Raw genomic sequence first — 24,261 nt, forward strand, 5'->3', positions numbered from 1 at the left:
TCTGGACAGTGTGGGTCTTCCAGTCATCAAGTGAGAAAGGAAGATCTCTAGCTGTTACCTCATCTCTCAAAAAAGGACCAAAGGTGAATTTGGTTTACTCACTGTAGATATAGAACAGTATTCACTAACTAAAACTATGGGCTTTATTAATTTCCAGTCAATTTACAAACACATAATGTGAAGGCTAACAGGAATTATAGAACTCATTAAGTAGAATAGACTAGACTACTGTTGGGAGGGACCTACAACCATCACCTAGTCCAACTGCCTGACCAATTCAGGGCTGACCAAATTAAACCATGTTGTTAAGGTCATTGTCCAAATGCCTCTTAAAAACTGACAGGCTCAGGGCATCGACCACCTCTCTAGGAAGCCTGTTCCAGTGTTTGACCACCCTCTTGGTAAAGAAATGCTTCCCAATGTCCACTTTAAACCTCCCCATGCACAGTTTTGAACCATTCCCACACGTTCTATCACTGGATCCCAGGGAGAAGAGATCAGCATCTCCCTCTCCACGTCCCCTCCTCAGGAAGCTGTAGCGAGCAATGAGGTCACCCCTCAGCCTCCTTCTCTCCAAACTAGACAAGCCCAGAGTCCTCAGCCTCTCCTCCCAGGACATTCCTTCCACCCCTTTCACCAGCTTTGTTGCTCTCCTCTGGATGTATTCAAGGACCTCCACATCCTTCTTAAATTGTGAGGCCCAGAACTGCACACAGTACTCAAGGTGTGGCTGCACCAACACTGAATACAGTGGCATAATCACCTCTGTTGACCAGCTGGTTATGCTGTGTTGGATGCACCCCAGGATGCAGAGGTTTGCCCTCTTGGCTGCCAGGGCTCACTGCTGACTTCTACTGAGCCTACAGGTTTCACCTCCACGAGACAAAAAAGTGACCTTCTCTACCCACAGAATGAACAGCATCCTGAAACACCATCTTTTTTCTTCTAGTGAAGCCCAGTCTGGTTTTGCAGTTGTGCTCCCCTTTGTCAGCTGGATGCCCAGTGGCAGCTGCCTGTTGCTTCTGCCGTCATGGGGATGGGGGACCCTCTGCCGTGAGGCCTGCCCTGCCCGGTGGCACCAAACCTTCTGTTTTAATAAACAAGGATACAAATATCTATCAGAAAACATCTATAACAATATTCTTTCTTTCTCGTGTCCCCCACAGTCCCCCTCCCCAGTCCTCTCCCATCACAATAAATAGCCTCCCATCCTTCACAAGGAAAGACTGACTTAGGCCTGTTTGGAAAGATACCCACTTTCAATCCTCTCAGAAAACAAGCAGTCAGTTACCAGGCTCCAAAATCTCCCAGGAGCATATGCTCCTTACAACCCCCTCCTGTGAAGCAGGTCAATTCTGCCCAAGCCTGCAGGAATGATTAACCAGGGCTGAACTACACAGAAAGATGTCAGGAGTGTCTGCTCCCTTCTCAGGCCACCAGGTTCCAAGTAGTTTACAGTTTGTACCATAAAGGTCATAAATTTGCATTGTATCTGGAAAATGAATGGCTACTAATGCAAACCTTTGAGTTCTTCTGTGAGGTGGTATTCTATATAACATACCGTGCCCTATGTCATTAGTGGCATCACCTTTAGTGTATGATTTGAAATGGGCACTATTATTAAAATGTCATACCACAGTAAAACACAAGCAATCTGTCCAACCCAGTACAAACACACAAAAAGCCCTCACAACTTAAGACTGGCATCTTCTCCCTCCCCTTGGAATAACAGAACTCCACAAATTTCAGTAAAACATAAGTAGTGAATGCCCTCCTGCTGAAAAACTAGAAAAAATATATTTAACTCATGAATAGCTGTTTGCCCTCAGCCTCCTTCCAATGCATGACTACCATGTTGCTTGTTCCTTCCCACTCCCCTTCCATCCCACATGCAAGCTAGGCTTGCACTGGGACAATGGAAGAAGTCCCACAAGGACTAGAGCAGGTTTCAGCAATCACACCATACCTCATCAATGATGAAATGGTTTACTGCAGAGGTGAAGTGACAGAGCCCAGCCATGGAAAGGGCAGAGCACTTTGCAGGTCTTGGATAAAAATACCAGAGAACAGTGTTGATATCCAAAACCAAGAATACGTCTTGGGGATGGTAGGATTACATAGCTGTACAGGATGACAATCACAACCCTGAGAATTACCATCATATATTCTCCTAATGTGTCTCCCTCAACACCTCTGATAGGCTCCATGACTTTCCTAAGTAAAAGACAATACTTTAGTATGGTGGGAAAAAAAAAATAAACACAGAAGAACAATCTTCCTGCCAACTTCAAACTAGAAGAGAAACTGAAGAAACTTTTCATGAAAGTTACTCAGAGACAGACAGTAGCTTTCCCCCAGCAGCGGTAATTTATTGTTAACAAAAGTTTAAGTTTTCAAAACCAGGCATTTAAGATGGAAAAGATGACAAACCTTAATCACAGTTATCAAACTTACTAAGCATGCTGTAACAACATCAGTAACTCTGTAACTGGGGACTACTCATTAGTTAGAGGTAACATTACTTCAGTGGAGGGCAACTTTCTGAGAAATTCTGATTTATGTTCAAGAAATTGCTGTTTCCACAGAGCCAGCTATACAGGGCTGTGCCCAATGAAAACTCCTGTGCTGGAGCGGCAGCACAGAGCACTCCTGCCCGTAGTCAGCCGAGTGAGGCGCTCAGAAGAGCAGCACAAACTCCTCCAAGGCTCAGCTGCAGAAATGCCACCCTCTCCCACACTGACAAGCCCTCTACCTGTAGCCTTACTCTCACCTTCCCCACCCTTGCAGTTACATCCACAGTTTTGTAATTTTCCATAATACATCCTCTTGACTTTGCACACTCACCATTTTGCAGTCTTTTGAAACCACATTATCTACCCTCACTCTGTATGTCCACCACATTCATTTATTGCTCACACGCCTGTCTTCAGGACTTGCTCTCTTCATCCCCACATATTCCCTTCCTACCCCAAAAGGGAGCCCATTTATTCCTTTTTTATGGTAGAGTTCAGTGCAGATGTACTCCATCTGCCAAAACGAAGGAGTTACATAATTTGAAATAGAATAATGAAGCAAGCAAATTACACATATTTCAACACATGTATACAATTTACATAAAGTATGTACAAATTATGCTTTCAGGCATAATTCTCCCTCCTTATCTGTTCTCTTTTGTCTCTATTTCAAGCTTACTCTTTGGGGCAAGAAGACAATCTTTATTAGTCTGTGCCAACACACGTACAATAATGATAATCAATATCTAGTAATGAAAATATCCTAAGACTTTCCACTAAAGGATTCTCAGCTGCCTGTGAAACCTCAGTTTAAGCATGCGTGTCACTAGTATGCTGTCATTTTGCTTGCAATAAGCATTCATCTGGGGTCTAGGTTTGTTGTTTAACTTTCTTTCCTAATGCCTTATGAACTGTGGTTCATTTTGTTTTCCTGTTTTCTTTGAATTTCCACTGAATAAAAAAAGTAGAATTTCAATCTCAAGATTTTAGCAAGACTTCAAGTAGAGTTTTGCCGCGTTCAAAACACACACATTTCATACTAAACGATACCTTTAGGTGGATGAAGCTTGTGACCTGTTTTCTCACACCATCCAACAGGATGAATGTCTGAAGAATCAGCATTCACCCAGAAATCGTAACAATCTGGATATCCATCAAAATGGAGTCGTATTCTGTAACCACAAACCTAAAAGCAAGAATGTACAACATACAACACTATGTTTTAAGATGTTTGCCCTACACATAACAGCTTCCATTCAGTATTATGTATAACAGTGTGTTTTCAGTCAGCCTTTTACTTCTGCTCAAGCCAACACGATGAATAAATTCATTTGATAAAAAGGAAAGAATAAAAAAGCAAAGCTATTCTCTGAGTACCTTCTCTTCTGGTGAAAAGAATTAACTAAAAGCTGGATATTGCCATTAGGGTTCAAAAACTAGAAAACTGTACAACCCAACATCAGAATAAAACAGAAACCCTACAGAAGAGCATGAATACATCTGATACAATCATGGAAAAAGCACAGATAATGATGCTCTCAAGCTATCCTGATTAATCAATATGCAAGAGAGCACTCAACAGTAACTATGTTCAACAGGCTCTCCAGAGAAATACTGAGAACTGCTATTGAAGATGAGAAGTCAGTGGAGGTATCCCCCAGAATGTCATTATTCCATGAAGTAATAAGTTAACCACCAAGAGAAAGAGAAGACCAGGACATAATCCGTCTCTCTGTACAAAAGTTCTCTGCATCTTCCTGAATGCCAAGAGTAGAGTTAACACAGCGCTGAGGGATATGGTGTAGCTGGGAACTGTCAATGTTAGGTTAATGGTTGGACTGGATGATCTTCAAGGTCTTTTCCAACCTAGATGATTCTGTGATTCTGTGAAATGCCGTAATTTTCCTGCAGTCATCAATGCCAATCTCTTGACATCAAGGTCACCCATATTTAATTTATACTCTGACATAAGTCAGATTCTGTGGAATTCAGGTCATCCTGCAGTAAAACATGACCCATCACCTAGTGCCAAGCACAAGGTACACAGGAAATACTCAACCACTGACACACCATCCACAAGAAAATGGAAGAGATACCCACAGAAATGGGAAATGACTATGGACCATGAAGAGATCCAGAAATGGGAACACAAAAGCCTATGCTATTAACATATAAACTGCAAAATTACAGCTGCCTAGAATACCAGTGATACACAGCAGAGTATCTACCTACTCCTGTTTCCCCATTTTAATTCACAAAACCAATCGAAAAAAGGATCCTTGGTAAAACTGTGTAAAAACTAATGTTTGAAACTAATGTTTCAAACTATGTTTGAAAGACAAAAAACGTAACTGAGAAACAGGTTCTCATTTATGCTATTAAAAGCAAAGAAGCTACTCATCAGAAAAGCTATTTCATAAACTGCAGCAAAAAGACAAACTGAGTTTATATTGTATACTAACTTGTAGAAGTTGCCAATACAGGCAATTTCTGAGGCCAACAGCCTGAAAAAACTGTAGCACGACTGCAACGCAAAAAAGTGTTAGGTAATTGTGTCAGTGAATGGAGCAACTGTAAATACTATCAAACTTCTATAAAACTGCTATATATCAGTTGTCATGTTTTCTCTATTTTCTCTTTTAAATATAGATTTAAACCACAGGATTACAGAAAAAACACACATCACCCAACTAGTGCAATACTGTTTTCTCTAGCTGCTATATTAAATATATGTAAATAGCCACTGCTGCATGGCACTGGATATAGTCTTTACATGTCTGTCAGTGTTATTAATTTTAAAGCCATCTTCCTACATATAGTGTCTGTCTGCTTGTCAGGGAAGAGTGAGCACTTCCGGTTGCTGCTGTTTCAGCTCAGTCTCTCCTGTAATCCCACGCCATGGCTGCTCACAGCCTCTACTTACCTCAGCCACCGTGAGAACACAGTATATTGACTGGTGCTCGGGATCCACACCCTCCAGTTTCATCCCTACTTTGAATCCGTTTTTGTTGTATGGGAAAGATTGATACTGCAATGGAAAAGAACAGTTTCAGTACTTCTGAAAGTATACCAGAGAAAGACAGAATATCTTTATAAGGAAAAGAACAATGATCATTTATTATTCATGTTTCTGAAATAATTAATAGATCACTTTAAAAGAAGTTTCACATTTTTAAAAACACACAGTGGAAAAGATAAATTGATGATTGTTCGAAAAAAACGTTGATACTAGAATGACTTAAAACTTGGAGAGTACATAAGAAAATTATAAAGAATTAGCAAAAAAGGTAATCAAGGAAAAAAAGATGACATGATTTGACCTCAACTTTTTCACTAATTGTCAACAAAACATTTTAACAACGTAATTATATTTCAGCCTGTACAGTGACTCTTTGACACCCTCCTGGCGGTCATCATTCCTATAATAACCACAACAATTATGCTCTATTTTGCCTTTTCACTTCTACATCTCAGGCCATCAAAGATGAACTGTAAGGCAGAAATCTGAAACAACTGTATACAGGATAGCCTCTTTGATGTAATTTTCTCGTTTATATGTTGAGTCCAGATTAGCTGTTTTTCCAGGAATATTTTTACATCACAGGAACATGACTACCCTTATATCACATTACAACGAACCCAGAACATCTTACAAAAAACAGAAAGTGAAAACAAGGCTAAGCAGAACACATGTTTTCAATCAGAAGGCATCAGCGTCCCCTGTATCATGCCCTCTGTTAAAGGAGGAATCCTCCTGAAGGATTTTCTACAGGTTAACAAATTCACAGCCAGACAGTTTTTGTGTCTCAAATGGTTACAGACAAAACGCAGGAGAAGCATCTTATGTGCTCCCCCTTCCTTCCGTTCCTGTCTAAAAGTCACACGTGCTCCCAAGCCAACTGCAGGACCTCTGCAACCAATGGAAAGAGAAGGGTACCAAGGTAGGTACTCAGAGAGGTCTCACCTACTCCGAAGGAAGCGAATCCTCTCTTCGGTGGTTTTGGCTGCAACTGATATAACTGTATATTAAACCCAGGATTAAAAAATGCAGTGCATGGCACAAGAGCAGGAATATACAGTCAAGGGGAAGGGAAATGGAGAACCAGACCAGTTTAAAGCAGCCTAAAGTGGCCAGCTAATAGATGTCTAACCACAGCTGTAAGTCCCTATCCAAAACTAGCTTACATCATTTTGCAGATCTCAGTTAAGGGATCAGAGTATCTGACTGCAGTACCTGCATTTGAAAAGTTATCATCCTAACATCACCACACTTAGCATATTTATTATCAAAGAAAGTTTAATAAAGTTACACTATGCATAATTCTAGATACTTCCTCAAGAGGAATGTAAAAGCAAAGTATTTTTTTTTAATCAATAAACTGAAATTTTTAAAGTTCATCTTGGTGCACAGACTTGCAGTTAATGCCATCTATATCATAAATTACTCACAGATAAAAAACCTCAGTGGAAAACTGAAATGCTAGAAATACTGACACACTGAGAAACAGTGGCCAAAAATGTAACTGAGATTTTGCAAAAGCAAGCACAAATAAAATTACAAAGAAAGGAAACTATTAAAATGTCACAGATCTGTTTATTCTTTATTATAATAACCATTTCTGTACAAACACTACAAAATTCTACAAACAATACACTAAAAATTAAGCAATTATCACACAGGTATATCCTGAAATTTAAGACATGAATTATTGACTATTCTTCCCATTGTTAAATCTAAAACTTCTGAGGCAACACAATCTTTAGTTTGGTTTCTGTTACAGCAAAATAACTGGCAACTTTTAGAAGACCGATAACTTTAATAATATCTAACAGATTTCAATTTTGTGCATTATTCTCAATATATCACCCAGGGTAAAACTATGACAAACTTAGTACTCACATATTATCTTTCCAACAAACATTTAAAGACACTTTGTTAAGGAGAGGTACAAAACCGAAGTAAGAGTAAAGGTAAAAGGAGTCAGCAAATGAGCAGATGGCAGTCTGAGGATTAAAAATGTTTATGTATAGTCCAAGAACGTAGACAAAACCCAAAAGATTACCTCAGGGGACTTGTGAGATTGAAAAAAACCAAAATTCAAGGGCCAATATTGCCCTTACTGGAGCAATAACAGCTTGTCAGTCACAGCCTAGAAATGGCTCTAAGATTTAAGTACCAGGAAGTGGCAAGGACTCTCCGTTATCCTGACCATTCCTAACTAAGGGTACGAAAAGCCTTCATGAAAAGCACTCCTTATGAACTGGAAAAATAAGAGAAAAAAAACAGTAATTCTCACAATCCAAACAGAAATCAAGGATTCAAAATCAGTAGGGATGTTTGGGTTTTGGTTTTTAACCTTACTGTTCCCATGGCCTGCTTGTCCACCTGTAAAATGGAGAAATATTACCTGGCCACTTCTGAGTGTTATTTAGAAATCTCTCTCCACTACAAGCTTTAAATACTGCACACTAAATAAAATCCTAGAGTTACCAGAGGGTTAAAGACTTCAAAAGAAAATATTAAGTAAGACGCACTGCATGAGAAAAGTACACTGCATACAAAAATAAAGGAAACAGTACGTCTTCATGTAACTCCAGATTTTACCACCATGTGCAGTGCCCAGAAAGGCTGGTATATACCTGTGTGCCTCAAGAGCATTTCATGGAACTTCAGACAGGCAGAGCAACACGTTGTAAATCTACCTTCCAAACAGAGACACTACTTATCCAGATTTTTTTCTTGTTAATTTTTCAACCAGTATATAGCATAGGGGGATATAAATAAGGATGATCGGGTAACTGTTGTTCTCGCACCTACAAATCTATGGATTCTGTACATCACAATCCTAGTTCATTACTTTGTACCTCAGTAATGTCTAAAAGCACCAATTAAACGTCAGCATCACATGCACATGTAAGCTGAAAAGATAATCCCTGCACAAAAGATTTAATAGTTGGAAGTATAAAGCAAACAGTAAGAAATGAATGCAAGAAACAGACTACAAGTAAGAACAGAATTATCAAAAAATAATACTGGATATACATAGCAGAAGTACAGCAGCTGAGACATGTTCACATGTTTTGCCAGGTTTTCAAGAGAAGAGAACAGCATGGAAGCTTTGTGGATTTGCATACAGCACTCTCTTCCAAGCAAGAGAGACAGAACTAGAGAAAGCACTGAAATGACAAATGACAAAGACTACCACAGCAGGCAAAGGACAAGCAAGAGATGATGATGTGACATCCAATCAGATGGCAGGCAAAACGGGAACAAGCCAAACTAGTATCTGATGTAGTAACAAAATATCTTGTCAGCAGGAACTGCAAAAAGACAGGCAATATAATCAAAGCAACAAGCCAAAAGATGACCTTTGTACCACCTTTCTAAACATGTTTGAAGAGAATGATATGGCATGAAAAAATGAGGGTATGTATCAGATTCAGAGAGTAGAAAGAAAGGCTAGAACTTGCAGATTTTGGAAAAGTATCTGCTTTCTGTAGTCTCAGTTGACAGCATTCATCTACAACTACAGAATTCTCTGAAAAAGCAGAGAAAGATAGCTAATTTCACATGTTCTGACTATCTTGACAATTGCTGATGGATAGCATTATTTTACTCATGTAGGTTTTCCCCCAGAGAAGTGTAAAATCTTCAATTATTTTTTAAAATTGATTTCCTGGAGATTTCATGATCTTAGGTGGTTGACTGATTTAACTACAGAAGGCCATACCTCTTTAAAAAGCTTGGTAGGTACTGCAATGGCCTTTTCTTCCTCCAGATAGGATGCCCAACACCATGCTTGCCTTCCTTTAGAGGGTACAGCTGTAGAGAATCACACAATAGCAAAAGAATTCTGTAACTGTTAACTTCTCAAGAAAAAAAACAAAACAACACTTTGAAGTTTATAATATACCTATCTCAAATCTACATTTATTATTTATTTCTCAGGACTAATTTCAGGAAAAGAAGTAGCTCTATAGCTTTAATGGCACCAGGAACATGAAGGTTCCTGGTTTGTATGGAAAGGTTTCCAGCAGTTCAGATCTTGATTAGTAACAAGAAAAAGCTCTTTCACGTAACAAGAACAACTTAGAATATCTTGCCTCCTCTCCCTTTTCCCTTATTGCTCATAAGAAGCATTATGACATACAATTTTCAAATGTATAAAAAGATCAGTTCAAATCACAAAGTAGCTCAATATTTAAAAGTCTTTTTTCCGATAATTTCTTTTCCTGGAAAGCATTTTCAACTGGATAGCACTTGTGACATGTTTTTTTAATCACGGTTGAAATACTTTATTCTTTAACAGTATACAGAATGTTTCTAACCTACTCCATCACTTTGTAGTTTGATGTTTTTGGTTGGAGAGGCAGTGATTTAACAGTAATTTCTCCAAGCCAGCAAAACTGTCACCAGTGATTTTTTTCCCCCATCATGTCATTAGCATATGACAGAAACCTCCAGCTTCAGGTTTTTTCATATAGTATGAACCCTCACATACACTTGCATAGTAATTGTAATACTGGCTACTGTCCATCCTAGTATTGGCTACAGTCACATCAGTGAGTAACAGTTTTTAGGCCTTGAAAATAAGGCACTAACTGCACTAGCAAAAGCCAGGAACTACAAAAACAGATGGCTTGTGAGGCTGGCCATGTATCTTATCTACTTTCATACACCTCCACTCTGCTCTACTGATCTTCACCTAAAATGCCTCCTCTGCACATGCAGCTTAGCATTTCAGACCATAAGCTCATGCTGCCAGGAGGATTCCTCACAGTCTATGGTATAATTCTGGCGCGATTCTCCTGACTGTGGGCTACTCACAAGAGAAATTAGTCCTTTAAGTAACAGTCTGGCTAAGCATATTTATGATTAAAATACGAACGATAACAACAGCAATGTCAAACTTGCCCGAAGAAAGCTGATAATGTAACCAAAAGATAACAAATTTCAGAATGAGAAATTGCTCAACGCTACTAAAGCACATTCATTTTATTTGTGATTTACCCAGTTTTTATGTATTCCATTTAAGAGATGTGTTGCTCAGCACAACAATGCAGAGTTATGTGCTTGGTTCTGAATATAAATTGGTCTTTTATACCAAGTCTCTTGTGCTGAACTGACGTTTTTCCAAATGAAAAAAAAAAAAAAAAAAAAAACCAGAAGAAATCTGTACAGCTCATTCTGTCAGTGGACAGCAGTGATTTTCATAGAGCACTGGCTTTGTGTCTGTATTTCACACACTTCTTATCACCTCTGCTTTAAAAACAATTGTAGAAATGATATTACTGTAGAAATGATATTTAAATTTCAGGAGTAATTCTATCTCAGGAGGGGGATCTTCCATAACTTTTATGTGTTGCATCTTCAATCAGTATTTCATCTGCCTAGTGTGCAGCAGAGTTACTTGGAGCTCTGTGCTGATTAGGGGCCCAGCAACTTCTGGTAATGGCTCCCAGTCTACCACAAGAAATGCTTTGGAGGGCAAGATGTAGGTTTGTGCTTGGTGTACCACTGAGTTGTAATAGCTGTTGATTCTCTGATTCTTTCTGAAAGTATCTATCATACAAATAGCTTGAAAAAACAACACTCATTTAAAATATGTTTTATTATGCCGCTTGATGCAGCGTATGTCCCTTTGGACTGATTACAGCAATTATTCATAAACAGTTCCATAAATGTGTCTATTTCCAGCACACACTGTAGATACAAAATTGATCCCCAAGGAAACAAAAGTAAACCTTCACTTCTGTTTCATACATGTCTTTCAACATCTGGGAACTCAACAGGCCTGATTCCCTCTTAATACCAGCACTCTTTAGAGGGATGAAAAAAAGCCCTAAAATGTGCATCAATTACCTTTACACTCGCTATACCCTCTTCTATGCTGCCTGACATATATAAACTGGCTCTTTGTAAAAGGTAATCAATCTCCAAGTGATGGATTTTTTCCCAGTTTTCACTTGGTTCTCTCAGTTCTTCAATCCTTAAAACTTAATTGCTATGAATAACACTGACACCCTCTTTGTACACAATTGAAAAAAAATGTATTCGATAGGGAATACAAATTCAGTGAAAAAATGCTGACAATTCACAATAAGACATGGATATTACCTAAATAATTGATATTTGAGATTTTTGTTTCATAATCTAACTTACTTTGTTTCAAAACTGTTATTTCCCCTTTTCTTTTTCTCCTGGCTCTCTGTGAGACTCTCAAGATCCTTCCTTCAGGTTTGTCCTCCTAAATTAAAAAAAAGAATACAGTAACCTCATTAGTTCAGAAGTCTAGTACAGTAAAAATGGAGACATTCAAGGTTTAACGGTGACTTCACTGCAATGGGTACTGACATAGCTCTCTGCTATCTCAAACAAACCTGCAGATGTCTAATAAAAACAAAGCAAGCCATCAGTGACAAATCACAGCAAACACAGTAAAAATGACAGACAGAAGGACTCTCAACACCCAGCACTCAGCCAGCCAGTCTTGTCTAAGCCAGGGACAGATCATGAAGCCTTCAGCAGGCCTGGCTGAGCCAGAGATAAATAGCACTATCTTTGATATGTTCATGCTTCCAAAATAATTTAAAGGAAAACCTCTCACAGCTTTAGTCTACTTTTTTCAAATGTGCGATTGCTTTACTATATATAAAATGGCACTGATCCTTTTTATTTATTTCATTGTTTGCATATTAACAGTTTTGTTAACACCTGAATAGCTGAAGAGTAAGTACTCATTTGGGAGAGCAGATGCATGAGGGCAAAGAAGGTGTCCCCTGAGTTTTACTAAGATACGGCTATACAGAGAGCTACAAATTCCCTTCTGACAACTCTAGTGTCTTCAGCCTTTTGACAATTCAGCAGTTACAGATTACTCTCCTTCTCCCTCAAAACTGCGCTCCTCTCAGGAGTGTCACAGTTATTGGGAAGAAAACAAATATTATAGAAAAACAAACATTATGGGAAGGCACTGAAAAAAACAAAAGGTGCTCCAAAGCACATTACACTGCCTCACAAAACAAAACCAAATCTTTACCTATGATTTCCTAAAGGCAAATTACACTAAGAAAATCAAAAGTATTCTCTTCTTATCTGTAATGTAGCTTTCTTTGTAAATAAATTATTCGTCTATAGTCATTTATTCATGTGCAGAATAACAAAGTAACAGGTGTTGGGAAATACGTACTCCTATTTTTCTATGCTGAAGACATAGCAAGTCTAGGTTAGTATCATTTTTCCTTAAAATTCTTTTTGTTCTGTTCTTAAAAAAGGAGGGAAAAGAGATAAAAAAACAGCTCTTATGAGTTCATTGTCATAATTACAATTTACTGATGAGGCATAATTAAATTGGTAAGTGAACCCACTACTTATTATGGCTCTAAGAGTGATGCTGTCACTTCTTTTTGTAGACTGATGGAGTTACTGACATAGCAATATAAGGCAAAACTCCCATGAAATACTTGCAGGAATGGGTTTATGATGCATACTAACAGTTTCATCGGGATTCTCTTTCTTCTCCCCATTATCCCTGGATTCTTCTTTGAGAGGTAACTTTGCTTTTCTTTTACGAATGCCTTTGGAATCATCTTCCCCATTGCATTCCACACTGGGCTTTTCCTCCTTTGGTTCTCTAGTACAAGAGTAACACAATGACACAAAGCCAATATTATTTCACTTCTCATGTTCATAAAACAAGTAAAAAATGAATAAATCTGAAGGTCAAGTGTTTGTAGGTCCCAGGGTATTATACCAAATGCATACTTAGAAATACTGCTGAAAATTACATCTGTCAAAAGAATCAATCTGAAAGACACACAATAGCAACCGCAAAAGGAAAGCTGTCAGCTTTTGCTGAACAAGTTCTGCATGTTTTAAACAGTGTGTCTTTTCCCATGTACCATCAAGTCTCACAAAGAAGCAAACTGTGAAATGTTTAGGACTCCTTTACAGAAAGGAAAGAAGAGGTAATTGTTATTTAATCCAATTGGAGAAAGCTGGTATGTGACTGTACAAATTGCTATCAAGCAATCAGAACAGAAAATTCTAAAGCAATTAGCTAAAAATGAAGAAAAATGCACAAAATCATAGATGTTAAAAACTGCCATAATGCAGTAATATGCAATACAGAATGGACATACTAACACAAACCTTCTTTTATGATGAGATGAACAGCACTAGCTGAAAGAAAAGGAACTGATAGACTCCAGCATGCTCGTGTTTTCACTCGCTGCCATCTATAACACAGCTCTTGCACTTAATTATAATTAACTTACCACACCAACCATCTCACTACTGATTATCTTAATTTCAATGATTATGAAACAGGGTGGGAGTCTGACACTGATTCATCCATCCCATAGACTGTTTTATCACTTGCATCTGACAGCAGAACACAGCACACTGAACAAAAAAGACTGCCTTCAACATCAGTGTTAGACAAAACCAAACATTGTTAATGCATTTACATGAAAACAGTAAAAGAACATCATAAACCAATGGAGAGCCACCAAGACATGGCTGCTTAGTATCTCCCTTTGGCCCACCATTAATGTTTTATCCCACCACTTTTATCTCAAGCTGCATTTACGCCAAATTCTTTGTTTCTATGCTTTATAGAAGCACCTACTTGTTTTTTACTTGCTGGGCACATTTCTGGCTGCAAAATTTCCCTTCAGGAACAAATTCTTCTACGGTACCATAGCGGTAACAGTTTTCACAGAAAACAAGTCCATCCATTTTTGCAGTTTCCTTCAACCTTGTGGGTATCCCTGTCTTTTCTGAAAAGGCTGCACAATGAAAAAAGTAACTTCACTTAGGTAGAGGTGATACATTTCCAACCATCCTCAGCAGGCCTTGCCAAGCAAACAGAAAAACAGAAGTCACATCACTCTTGTTAGAATGAAGAACTGGGAGTTAGTGCCTCTATGGGGTCCATATTCCTGACAAACAAGTTGGGTTTTCATATTGCAACACGAGAGAGGAATACACCTAATTCATGCTCCTGTCATCAGTGGCACATCGACACTGCTTTATGTGGCTACTTGTGGAAGGAGTGAATTTTGTGACAGGCACCACACCGACTGCCCAGAGTCATGACTGCATGGAGTCCATCACCTCATCTCCTGCTGACATGCCTCATTTTTGACCTATATATAGGGTCATTTGGGAAAAAGGTTGGGGGGGCGTTATCTTTCAACAGGTGAATGTATTTCTGGAAGTAAATCACTGACTACATTCTACAGTCTCTCACAGCAGCAGCTATTGCTCAACCTGAGGTCTACCAGAAGTAAAAAAATCACTACTTAGTAACAAAGAAATTTTCAAATACTAAGTTACCCACTCATCCTAAGCTACAATTTCCTCACAAGAGGCGTGTAGCCTAGGAGAGGATGCCCTTTCTTTCACTCACAGGCAAGTATGAAGCACTGTCAAGTTCTCCAGCTTCTAGAGCAGGTCACTGACTTTGCACCCCTCTAAAAGGCAAATTTCAAGTCACAAACTATTTCTTTTGCTTGAGCACTGTACTGTCTTTGAAAGTGGAATCAAATGAACTCTTGTGTGCAGACTATCTCCACTAGAATATATAATTTATGTGCTATATATACACTCCAGTATCATTAGTGGTTCAAAACAACTGTTTCCTCTCACAATAGAGAATTTTAGCAATATTTTTATTTTTTGGGACCAATAAATTACTGAAGAACAGTGTAAGGTAGTAGTAGCATGCTTACTTGGTATGTTTATGTGTCCATAAACACCCTTTAACTCAGTAGCAACATTTTAGAGTTTTTTTAGGTTTACCAGACTGTAGGGGATGAAGTTGTATACTTTACTGTAGATAGCTGTGATCTCTCAGTCTAAGGAGAGTCTAAGTACCTGTTGTGCTACTATGCCATCACACTGTTGTCACTCTCATCACAGATTTGAATCTTGAATAACTACCACTGCCTTGGAGACAGACATACAGAACAGAGTAGCTGTGGTCTGAAGCTTCAGACCTCACAGCTGAGGCTCAAACTACACTCTCACTGGTGTGAAAGTTTCACCTATTCATAAAAGTCACATGACAATTAAGACTTAACGGTGGGGGACTAGCAAAGGAAAACTTTCACTGACTTTGCTTATCCTGCTTATACTGATGATTATTACACCAAAATTTTGAAGTCTGCTTTTCAAACGACTTACAGAATGCATAGTTTAAAAGAAAATTGATAAAATATCAACAAGGAAAAAGAACTAGGTACTTGTAAGCAATCACAAAACCAGTTGCGATATTCTCTTTCGCACTACTCCATCATTGCTGGAGTCAGTGTATCAAGATTTCGATCAAGTGTATGAAGATTGAGAAGTCGTGGCAGACTGGTGAAGTTCCTGCTGACTAGAAAAGGGGAAACATAAACCTCATTTTTAAAAAAGGATATAAAAAAGAATCAGGGAACTATAGGACCGTCAGTCTCACCTCTGTACCTGGCAAGATCATGGAGCGGATCCTCCTGGAAACTATGCTAGGGCACATGGAAAATAAGGAGGTGATTGGTGACAGCCAGCATGGCTTCACTAAGGGCAAATCATGCCTGACAAATCTGGTGGCCTTCTACAGTGGGGTTACAGCACTGGCGGATAAGGGAAAAGCAACTGACATCATCTACCTGGACTTGTGCAAAGCATTTCACGCTGTCCCGCATGACATCCTTGTCTCTAAATTGGAGTGACACGGATTTTACAGATGGACCACTTGGTGGATAAGGAATTGGCTGGGTGGTTGCACTCAAAGAGTTGCGGTCAACAGCTCGATGTCCAAGTGGAGAGCAATGATGAGTGGCATTCCTCAGGGTCAGTGTTGGGACTGGCGCTGTTTAACATCTTTGTTGGTGACATGGACAGTGGGATTCAGTGCACCCTCAGCAAGTTTGCTGATGACACCAATCTGTGTGGTCCGGTCAACACGCTGGAGGGAAGGGAGATGCCATCCAGAGGGACCTGGACAGGCTGGAGAGATGGGCCTGTGCGAACCTCATGAAGTTCAACAAGGCCAAGTGCAAGGTCCTGTATATGGGTCAGGGCAATGCCAAGCACAAATATAGGCTGGGCAATGACTGGATTGAGAGCAGCCCTGTGGAGAAGGACTTGGGGGTATTAGTGGATGGAAAACTGACTACGAGCCAGCAATGTGTGCTCATCGCCCAGAAAGCCAACTGTATCCTGGGCTGCATCAAGAGAACTGTGGCCAGCAGGTTGAGAGAGGGGATTATTCCCCTCTACTCCACCCTTGTGAGACCCCACCTGGAGTACTATGCTCAACTCTGGGGCCCCAAAAATAGGAAGAAAATGGACCTGCTCGAGCGGGTCCAGAGGAGGGCCACGAGGATAATCAGGGGGCTGGAGCACCTCCCTTACGAGGACACGCTGAGAGAGTTGGGGTTATTCAGCCTGGAGAAGAGAAGGCTCCAGGAAGACCTTATAGCAGCCTTCCAGTACTTAAAGGGGGTCTACAGGAAAGGTGGGGAGGGACTTTTTATCAGGGAGTGTAGTGATAGGATGAGAGGTAACAGTTTTAAACTGAAAGAGGGTAGATTTAGATTAGATATAAGGAAGAAATTATTTCCTGTGAGGGTGGTGAGGCACTGAAACAGGTTGCCCAGAGAAGTTGTGGCTGCCCCCTCCCTGTAAGTGTTCAAGGCCAGGTTGGATGGGGCTTTGAGCAACCTGGTCTAGTGGAAGGTGTCTCTGCCCGTGGCAGGGGGGTTGGAACTGGATGATCCTTAAGGTCCCTTCCAACCCAAACCATTCTATGATTCTATGATTCTCTGACTCTATGATTTTCAGAATTTATGACCATGTAAACAAACTTTCCTTGAACTAAAAAGGTGCTTCCTTACATCAGTATTTTAAATCCAGGAAAGACCTTATTTGGTAGCCAGATACTACAAGTATTAGAATTTTATAATTCAAGATAAATTTAAATGGTTACTACATACTAATTTTACTACCATAAGAAAACACAGTCAGCAGGAGCAAGGCAACAGTGCAGACATACATTGACATTGGTGGTAACAGCTGATCAACAGCCAGTATCATGTGAAGGCAGTTTACAGTGCGCAGTACTTCAGTCACAAATGAACTGTAGGCGGTTAGTAAAGTCTGTGGGCAGTCTGGAGAACCAGCTCAACAAAAATAACATCTAAAAAATTCTCAATAATTTCAAGTAAGAAATGGACTATTTTTCAAATTAAATAGAGCCAAAATACTGATTCTAAACTTAGAAAAAATTACTGTTAGAAAAAATTATGACTGCAATTGAACTTCAGATGTTTAACAGTGGAATTATTTCCTTTTAACTTAAAATGCTTTTATTTTCATACTTATTCATGCCCCAAGAAACAAGTAACATCATCAAAGATACTCTGTGCATTAAGGCAAGTAAAGTTTTTTTTTATTTTGGGGGGCAATCTTTAAGAAAAATTGATATATTAAACAAAATACAGTCTACCACAGAAAATGTTTACCACCTGTTAACTGACCTTCTTGAGCAGTTGGAACCATCCAGGTTGTGGTAGCAGTTGCCTTTTTAACACTTTCCATCTCAGTTTCATCTGTAATCACTTCCAGGGCCCCAAATTCATTCACTCTAAACTGTTAAGACAAAACAAATGGCATACAGTAAAAATTTACTAATACTCTCTTATGGAGTCTTCTTGTATTCACAAAGATAGTTTTTACTCGGTGTCCTCACCATATTATCTAATTTCTACGTATTTCTGCTTATCCCCAAGAAAACGGAGACAAGTCTTTCTTGTTTCTATCAAGCAAAATGAAAACTCATTTTGTTATCTAAAAATACAGATTTGCAATACATATTGATACAGATGCATCCACATGCAGACCGATATCTAACTTACAGACAAGAATCAAAAAATTGTAACAGAAATTCATGGGAAAATCTCCAAACTGTATGCTTTTCATTGCCAGCAAGAGGAAAAGGGAACGTCAAATACAAATGCTTCACAGAGTACAGAAATTTCAGCATCCTCCAAAAACACAGTACCTCTCCACTGTAGAGTGCACATAAACAAACATCTCAAGGCAGTTTATGAGCTGTTTAATTACATGCTGAACGTGATATTACTATCAGCCAGAAGCACGGCTCAACAATACCCCACATGCTGTGCTTACACAGGAGCATCGCAAGTTATATCCATCCTGCTGCCAGCAGAAAAGCGTCTTCCAAATGCTGTAATGATTACAGCACTACCAGATGAAAATAAACTTCAGCTTCCCAGTCACTATTTGGTTTGCAGGTCCAGCTGGTTACACGGGTTGAACTCAAGGCAGCATTTTGTCCATGACAGTCTGCTCTGAAGGGGTGTAACTCTCTGAGCTTTGTCACAGAGGACAGGTCTCTAACTGTGAGGTGCTCTCACCAACGGACATCAACAGGAAAAATTATACCTGAGAGTCTTTCAAAGCTCCCCAGCACCCACCTGAGAGAATATTCCTTCAGGGCAGTAGCATGAAGCCTATTTCTGTTTCTCTGGTTGGGCAACTTTGCCTTGGGAAAATGAGAAGGGGACCCATTGCCTGGCACTACACTGATCTCTGTGCCTCCAGAGGCTGCAGGATGAATCACTCCCACTCATTTTGGAACCACCTATGGTATAGTACCAAAACCAAGCCATTCTAACTGAAAGCAAAGGTGAGCCCCATGACATACATACCACAACAGTGTGCTTTCACTAATACAGTCCATCCAGTCTCAGCATTTGCAAAGAGCCACCAGATCCTAAGGAATGCGAGCAGCTCAGAAGTAATAAGCTGAGGGGAGGGAGAGGAAGAAGAGGAGAACCTCACACAGTTGTATGACTTCTGGAGCCAAGATTTTTACTTGTGATTAGCCATGCTCACAGCAGATACACAGAGTGGACAAACTGCTGACAAATCCATCTTGGACTGAAGGACCAGGAGTTCAGCTTCGAAAGGCAACCAAATGCAGTAACACCACATGCTCATACTCCAGTTTGGGGACAGACATTCATGCTGTTCCACCCAAAGAAAAGCAGTGGAGTTACCATTCAGAAGAGGATCCTTGCATCTTATGCACCCAGCCTGGTTCCTATTTTGGTTAAGCTCATTTTTGCTATTTGTGCTTTGCTGCCTCTGCCTTCTTTGCTTCCAAGAGCTCTAACTCTGCGACAGCTGGCTCAGCAAGCAGGTCATGAGCACAGACTAAAACACAGTGCTGCAGCCCACCAACCGACAGACAGGTCACAGAGAGGTTACTACCAACTTCTGGAAACACTCTCCTGCACCTTCATACAGTATCAGTTGGAACCTCCATACACCAATGGAATTTCTGAACAGTTCAATTAATACCTGGGATATTTCTGCACGATCCAATCGATGTTCAGCCCTGACACTATACATATGTTCCTCCTTCACCAGGGCTTCCTGTGGTATGCAAGGATGTCACCCTACCTAGTACAGCAGCCCGCCAGTTCTTCTGGCTGACTGACAGGTATCAAACAATGAAAGACAGATGACTGCAGCAAAAGCTGCTCCCAGCTACCCTTTCACTGAAGGCTGTTCATGGCAGTGAGAGCCAAACCATTAAGGAAGCAGCTCTTCAACAGCTGGGCCACCACACTAAGATGGGCTTAGTGTTGGAGAGTAACCACTTGCTACTTGCCTTAGCAGGCAGGAGGGTGCAACAATGCTACTAGGCCGCTGCCTCGTCTGACCTCTGTATCTCCTGGTTTTGGCAGCAGCCTCCCCTTTGTCAGTGTCAGAGGCCTCCAACTCCTGTTCAGACCAAACTTGAAGCAGATATGTCTGTTTCTGCTCACTGCTTCCCCAGCTATAGCTTCAGTGTTACTGTGCATGCTGAGCTCTCCATAGCTAACTGGAAAAATGCCTCAGACCTGGGGAGTTGTACTCTGGTTTTAGTTGGGGAGGAAAAGCAACAAAAAACTTGTGACAGAGGTTAACTGCTTAAAGATGGGATAAATAGATGTACAGAGCAGCATGCTACACAAAGCCATCACAGGATAAGAACTGCCAGAGCAATGTGCCAACTAGTGTCTACTATTGGAAGCATGACAAAAAAGGATCTAGATTAATGGTGGTTTATGTGTCTATGAAAAAATTCAACACTTTTGTAAGCCTCTTCTACTTAGAAAGTAGGTGACAAAAAAACCTAAAGGTAAAGGTTCTGTCATAATATTCCCTCTAGTTTTGGTGATCCAAGCTAAAATATAGTAAGAGCAGTCTTCCCATATACTTCCCTAGGTGTCTTGACAGTCTGGAAGTTCGCAGCAGGTGATACAGAGGGAAGGAAACAGTGCCATTGAGATAACTTCTGAGGATGGATCCACAGCTTTCTGAGAAGTAAAAATTTAAGTCACAAAACTCTTTCAGTAATATATAAATTTGCATTGGATGAAGGGATTTTCCATAAACCTGTCTTCATTAAAGCAAACAGTAAAATTCCCATTAATGGAAACAAAGTCACGCCATTATCAAATACTTTTTAAATAATCTCACAAAGAAGCCTGATTTTTGTCACTTCAATGTTTAAAAGAGAATAAATTATAAAGCTTGCTGGTATGAATTTAATCCACTTGACTTTTGTCAAATGTCTATTTGCAAATTTTAAGTAATCTCTTAGAAGATAATTGTCTATCCCACCCAGTGGAGCCAATCATCTTAAAAGAGCAGAAGGCAAAGAAGAAGAGAAAGAAACCTCAACAGCTTTCATGAGCAAATCCCCTGTAAAATAAACATGAATAAATATAGCATTTGGGTAGAAAATTTAACTTTCAAAGTTTCATGTACAGGTGAGCAATAAGAGCAAAAATACACATTTTCAAGTTACTGCAGTCCTTTTAACACAAATACATAATAAACTGAGCTGGTAGGATGAGTTCAACTGTTAGTGGGTAAGTATATAACGCAGAACTTACTTAGCTGCCTTTTTTAGCAGTTTCCACAAGAATCAATAGGGAATTAAATAGCAGCTTCCATCTAAACATCATTAGAGATTCCTTCCACTCAGAGCTGAGATACATTTTCACATTCCCAGGAAACGATGCCCTGATATACCAGGACTTCATTTTATATGACTGTTAATTTAATCCCCAGGAATATTTTAATATTCATTCAACAAATAAAGAACACACTGAGGGAAATGAAGACTTAAATAAATAATAATCAAACATTATAAATACTTTCTGAACCATTTCTGTCTGTCTACATGCTAAGTTCTTCTACAGGGATCAAAATTACTATCAATAAACATTTTTTTAAAAATTAAAATTGCATTAAAATTTACACAGGACTGGAACAAGTATTGTAAGTCACTGACACGAAGCCTTTGTTTACTGCAGGCAATAGTGTCATACAAAGTATTTCATAAATGTTTGAGCTGCAATGGAGAAGCGGATAGATTTTCTGTTACCAGTGCATCTACTGAAAGTCCATTCCTGAATGTCTTTCTTGAAAAACCTTCTTCTAACTTTTCATTTACATCTATTCATAGTCAGTTTATACCCATCTGTTCTCAACCCAACATTACCCTACAAATTACACAGCTCTAGTACGCCAGCACATGCTCTCTGGGTATACATCTGAAACAAGGAATTATGTAGCCCCAAACTTGATTTTATTAGGTGAAGCACAAGTTCCTTCTGTTCTTACGAAAATGGTACTCCAACTTCTTGATCAGCCCATCATTCTTTGCTCACCATGTGTTGGGCTTAACCATGGAAATTCGCTTTTTCTCAGTGAACGTGACTAATCACAACACTGCAGGTGGACTTCTGTTGTCCCTCCTCCAGTGGCTTTAGGACCTTTCCATTTCTAATGGAAGTTCTTTGCCTTATTGTGCAGGCTGGAAGGCACTCTAGTTTTATGTAGGTGGAATTATATGTTAAAAGGGCTTTCAGTTCTATTTCTCCACATTTCACAAAAATACTATGTCTATTTGTCACTGTGGGATAAAAATAAATTTGCAAACAATACAAAATGTCTACCGTGTTGCAGATTAATTCTTAGAAACTCAAACTTGTTGGGAAGAAATATATACAACCTAGTTTCAAATTAAGTTCCCGCTGTAACCTGTGTTTAATTGAGAGCAATAAAGATCAGACTATCTCCATTTGCTGTTACTTGTGCCTTTTAAGTGTACATGATCTCATCAGTACCCACAGAGATCAAACCAGAACAAAAGCTGCTATTGTTTCATACAAGGTAAAAATATTGTCTGGGAGAACAGGCAGGAAAAAAAAATTAAGAATAACTGAAGTGTAAAGGACAAAAAAGAAGAAAAAAACCCACACATCTTAACGCATAGCTTTAAAATAAATTAGAAAAAACAGACAACACTACCATCTACTGGGCAAGATAAGGACAAAGAGTTCATTGCAATAAAGACAATTGTTGCTGCATTCTGACAGTAACTTCAGGAACAAAGCTTATCTTGACCCCACAACAGTGTGATTGTGGACTAGCTCAGAAGAAACCTGCAAAATTTATGTTATTCAAAACAAAAGGAAATTGAGTAAACAGCTCTTTATGCCTGTAAAGTAACTAAACTTAAAGTAGCAGAGTTATACAACAGTCTATCAAGAGGACAGACACCTGGGACTCCAGCGATACAAGCCGAAGAACTACACTCAGTTCTCTTGTTAGCACACAGTTATCACAATTCTTGATTTTAATCACTGTTTAATCAGTGATTTCAGTGGGACTGCTCAGATATATCAGAGCCTTTCTGGCATCTTATAGCTTCTCGTCTCTTTAAAGCAAAGGAATCGCTTATAGACATTGGATTGTCCAACCCCATCCTGCTATGTGCCAAACTTATTTTTTACATATTATTTAAGTTGAATAAGTTAGTAAATGCCAGAACTTGTCCATTCAACCATTCTCCTCTTCTGTGTGTGTGCGATACAGTCTCTACATGCACAATCACATACTACTTTTTCCACAGAACCCCTGCCCCAGGCAGGGGCTGGATAGCATTCAGAAAATGAGGCAGCTGTTGGGTATTTTTATACTCTTTCTTCAAGCAGTAAAGCCAGTCTTATTTACTCTACACGGTTTGAAAGTAGAATTACTGTTTATTTTCTTTAAAAAATCCCGCTAAAATAACAAAGAGCATGTATCTAAAAAAGCTTTAGGCACTCTAGCAATTACTGTTACAATGCAGTGCAAAGTAATTCCTGAAACAAAACCTCTGTTCTCAGTCACTTACAAAAGAAAATAAAAATATCTCTTTCTAGCTCTTCATTCTTCTGAGTACTCTGCTCCCAGTTTATTTCAAAGTACTCAGTAAGCATGTGACCCCTGACCCCTGCCTGGTCACAAAATTTTGACTCTTTCAGGGATGCAGAAGGTTAGGGGAACACGTCCCTGCACCTGACTAATCCCTTTCTTTAATGATGAGAAGTGATCCTGCCATGCTCTCCAAGTACGGCAAAGACAAACAACTTAAGTAGGATCCCAGGCTATTTAGGGCTCCCTAAATCATAATCAGCAGAGATTAAATTCCACCCACAACCAAGGGGCAGGGCCAAACCCCCCCTCACTGGAATGATGCTGTCAGCAAGAAAGTCAAGCACTTCAAACAACTTCAATTGATTTTAAGATGCTTCAGTAACACTGCAATAGGCTAATCCTGAAGTAACGAAGAAGAGAGGATGATTTGCATCCAAAAGGAAAGGTTTTTCCTATCTGGGCAGGCACAAGCAG

General features: G+C 39.5%; 1 protein-coding gene across 7 annotated transcripts in view; it reads right to left on the reverse strand.

Moving 5' to 3' along the window:
• Positions 1 to 24,261, reverse strand: part of L3MBTL3 (L3MBTL histone methyl-lysine binding protein 3) — an 89,445-nt gene that overhangs the window by 48,402 nt on the left and 16,782 nt on the right. For 5 of the 7 annotated variants that reach the window (XM_074819136.1, XM_074819141.1, XM_074819135.1 and 2 more), the window contains exons 3-9: positions 18,039 to 18,150; positions 14,144 to 14,303; positions 13,009 to 13,147; positions 11,677 to 11,761; positions 9,245 to 9,336; positions 5,437 to 5,541; positions 3,564 to 3,699 (exon numbers count right to left, since the gene is read on the reverse strand). In XM_074819136.1, coding sequence (XP_074675237.1) covers positions 3,564 to 3,699; positions 5,437 to 5,541; positions 9,245 to 9,336; positions 11,677 to 11,761; positions 13,009 to 13,147; positions 14,144 to 14,303; positions 18,039 to 18,150 — 829 coding nt within the window. Of the gene's footprint in view, positions 1 to 3,563; positions 3,700 to 5,436; positions 5,542 to 9,244; positions 9,337 to 11,676; positions 11,762 to 13,008; positions 13,148 to 14,143; positions 14,304 to 18,038; positions 18,151 to 19,232; positions 20,892 to 24,261 lie in introns of all 7 variants that reach the window. The other 2 variants (XM_074819138.1, XM_074819137.1) reach the window with 2 other exon arrangements.

This window comes from Strix aluco, chromosome 3 (genome assembly GCF_031877795.1).
Source record: "Strix aluco isolate bStrAlu1 chromosome 3, bStrAlu1.hap1, whole genome shotgun sequence".
NCBI classification, from domain to species: domain Eukaryota; kingdom Metazoa; phylum Chordata; class Aves; order Strigiformes; family Strigidae; genus Strix; species Strix aluco.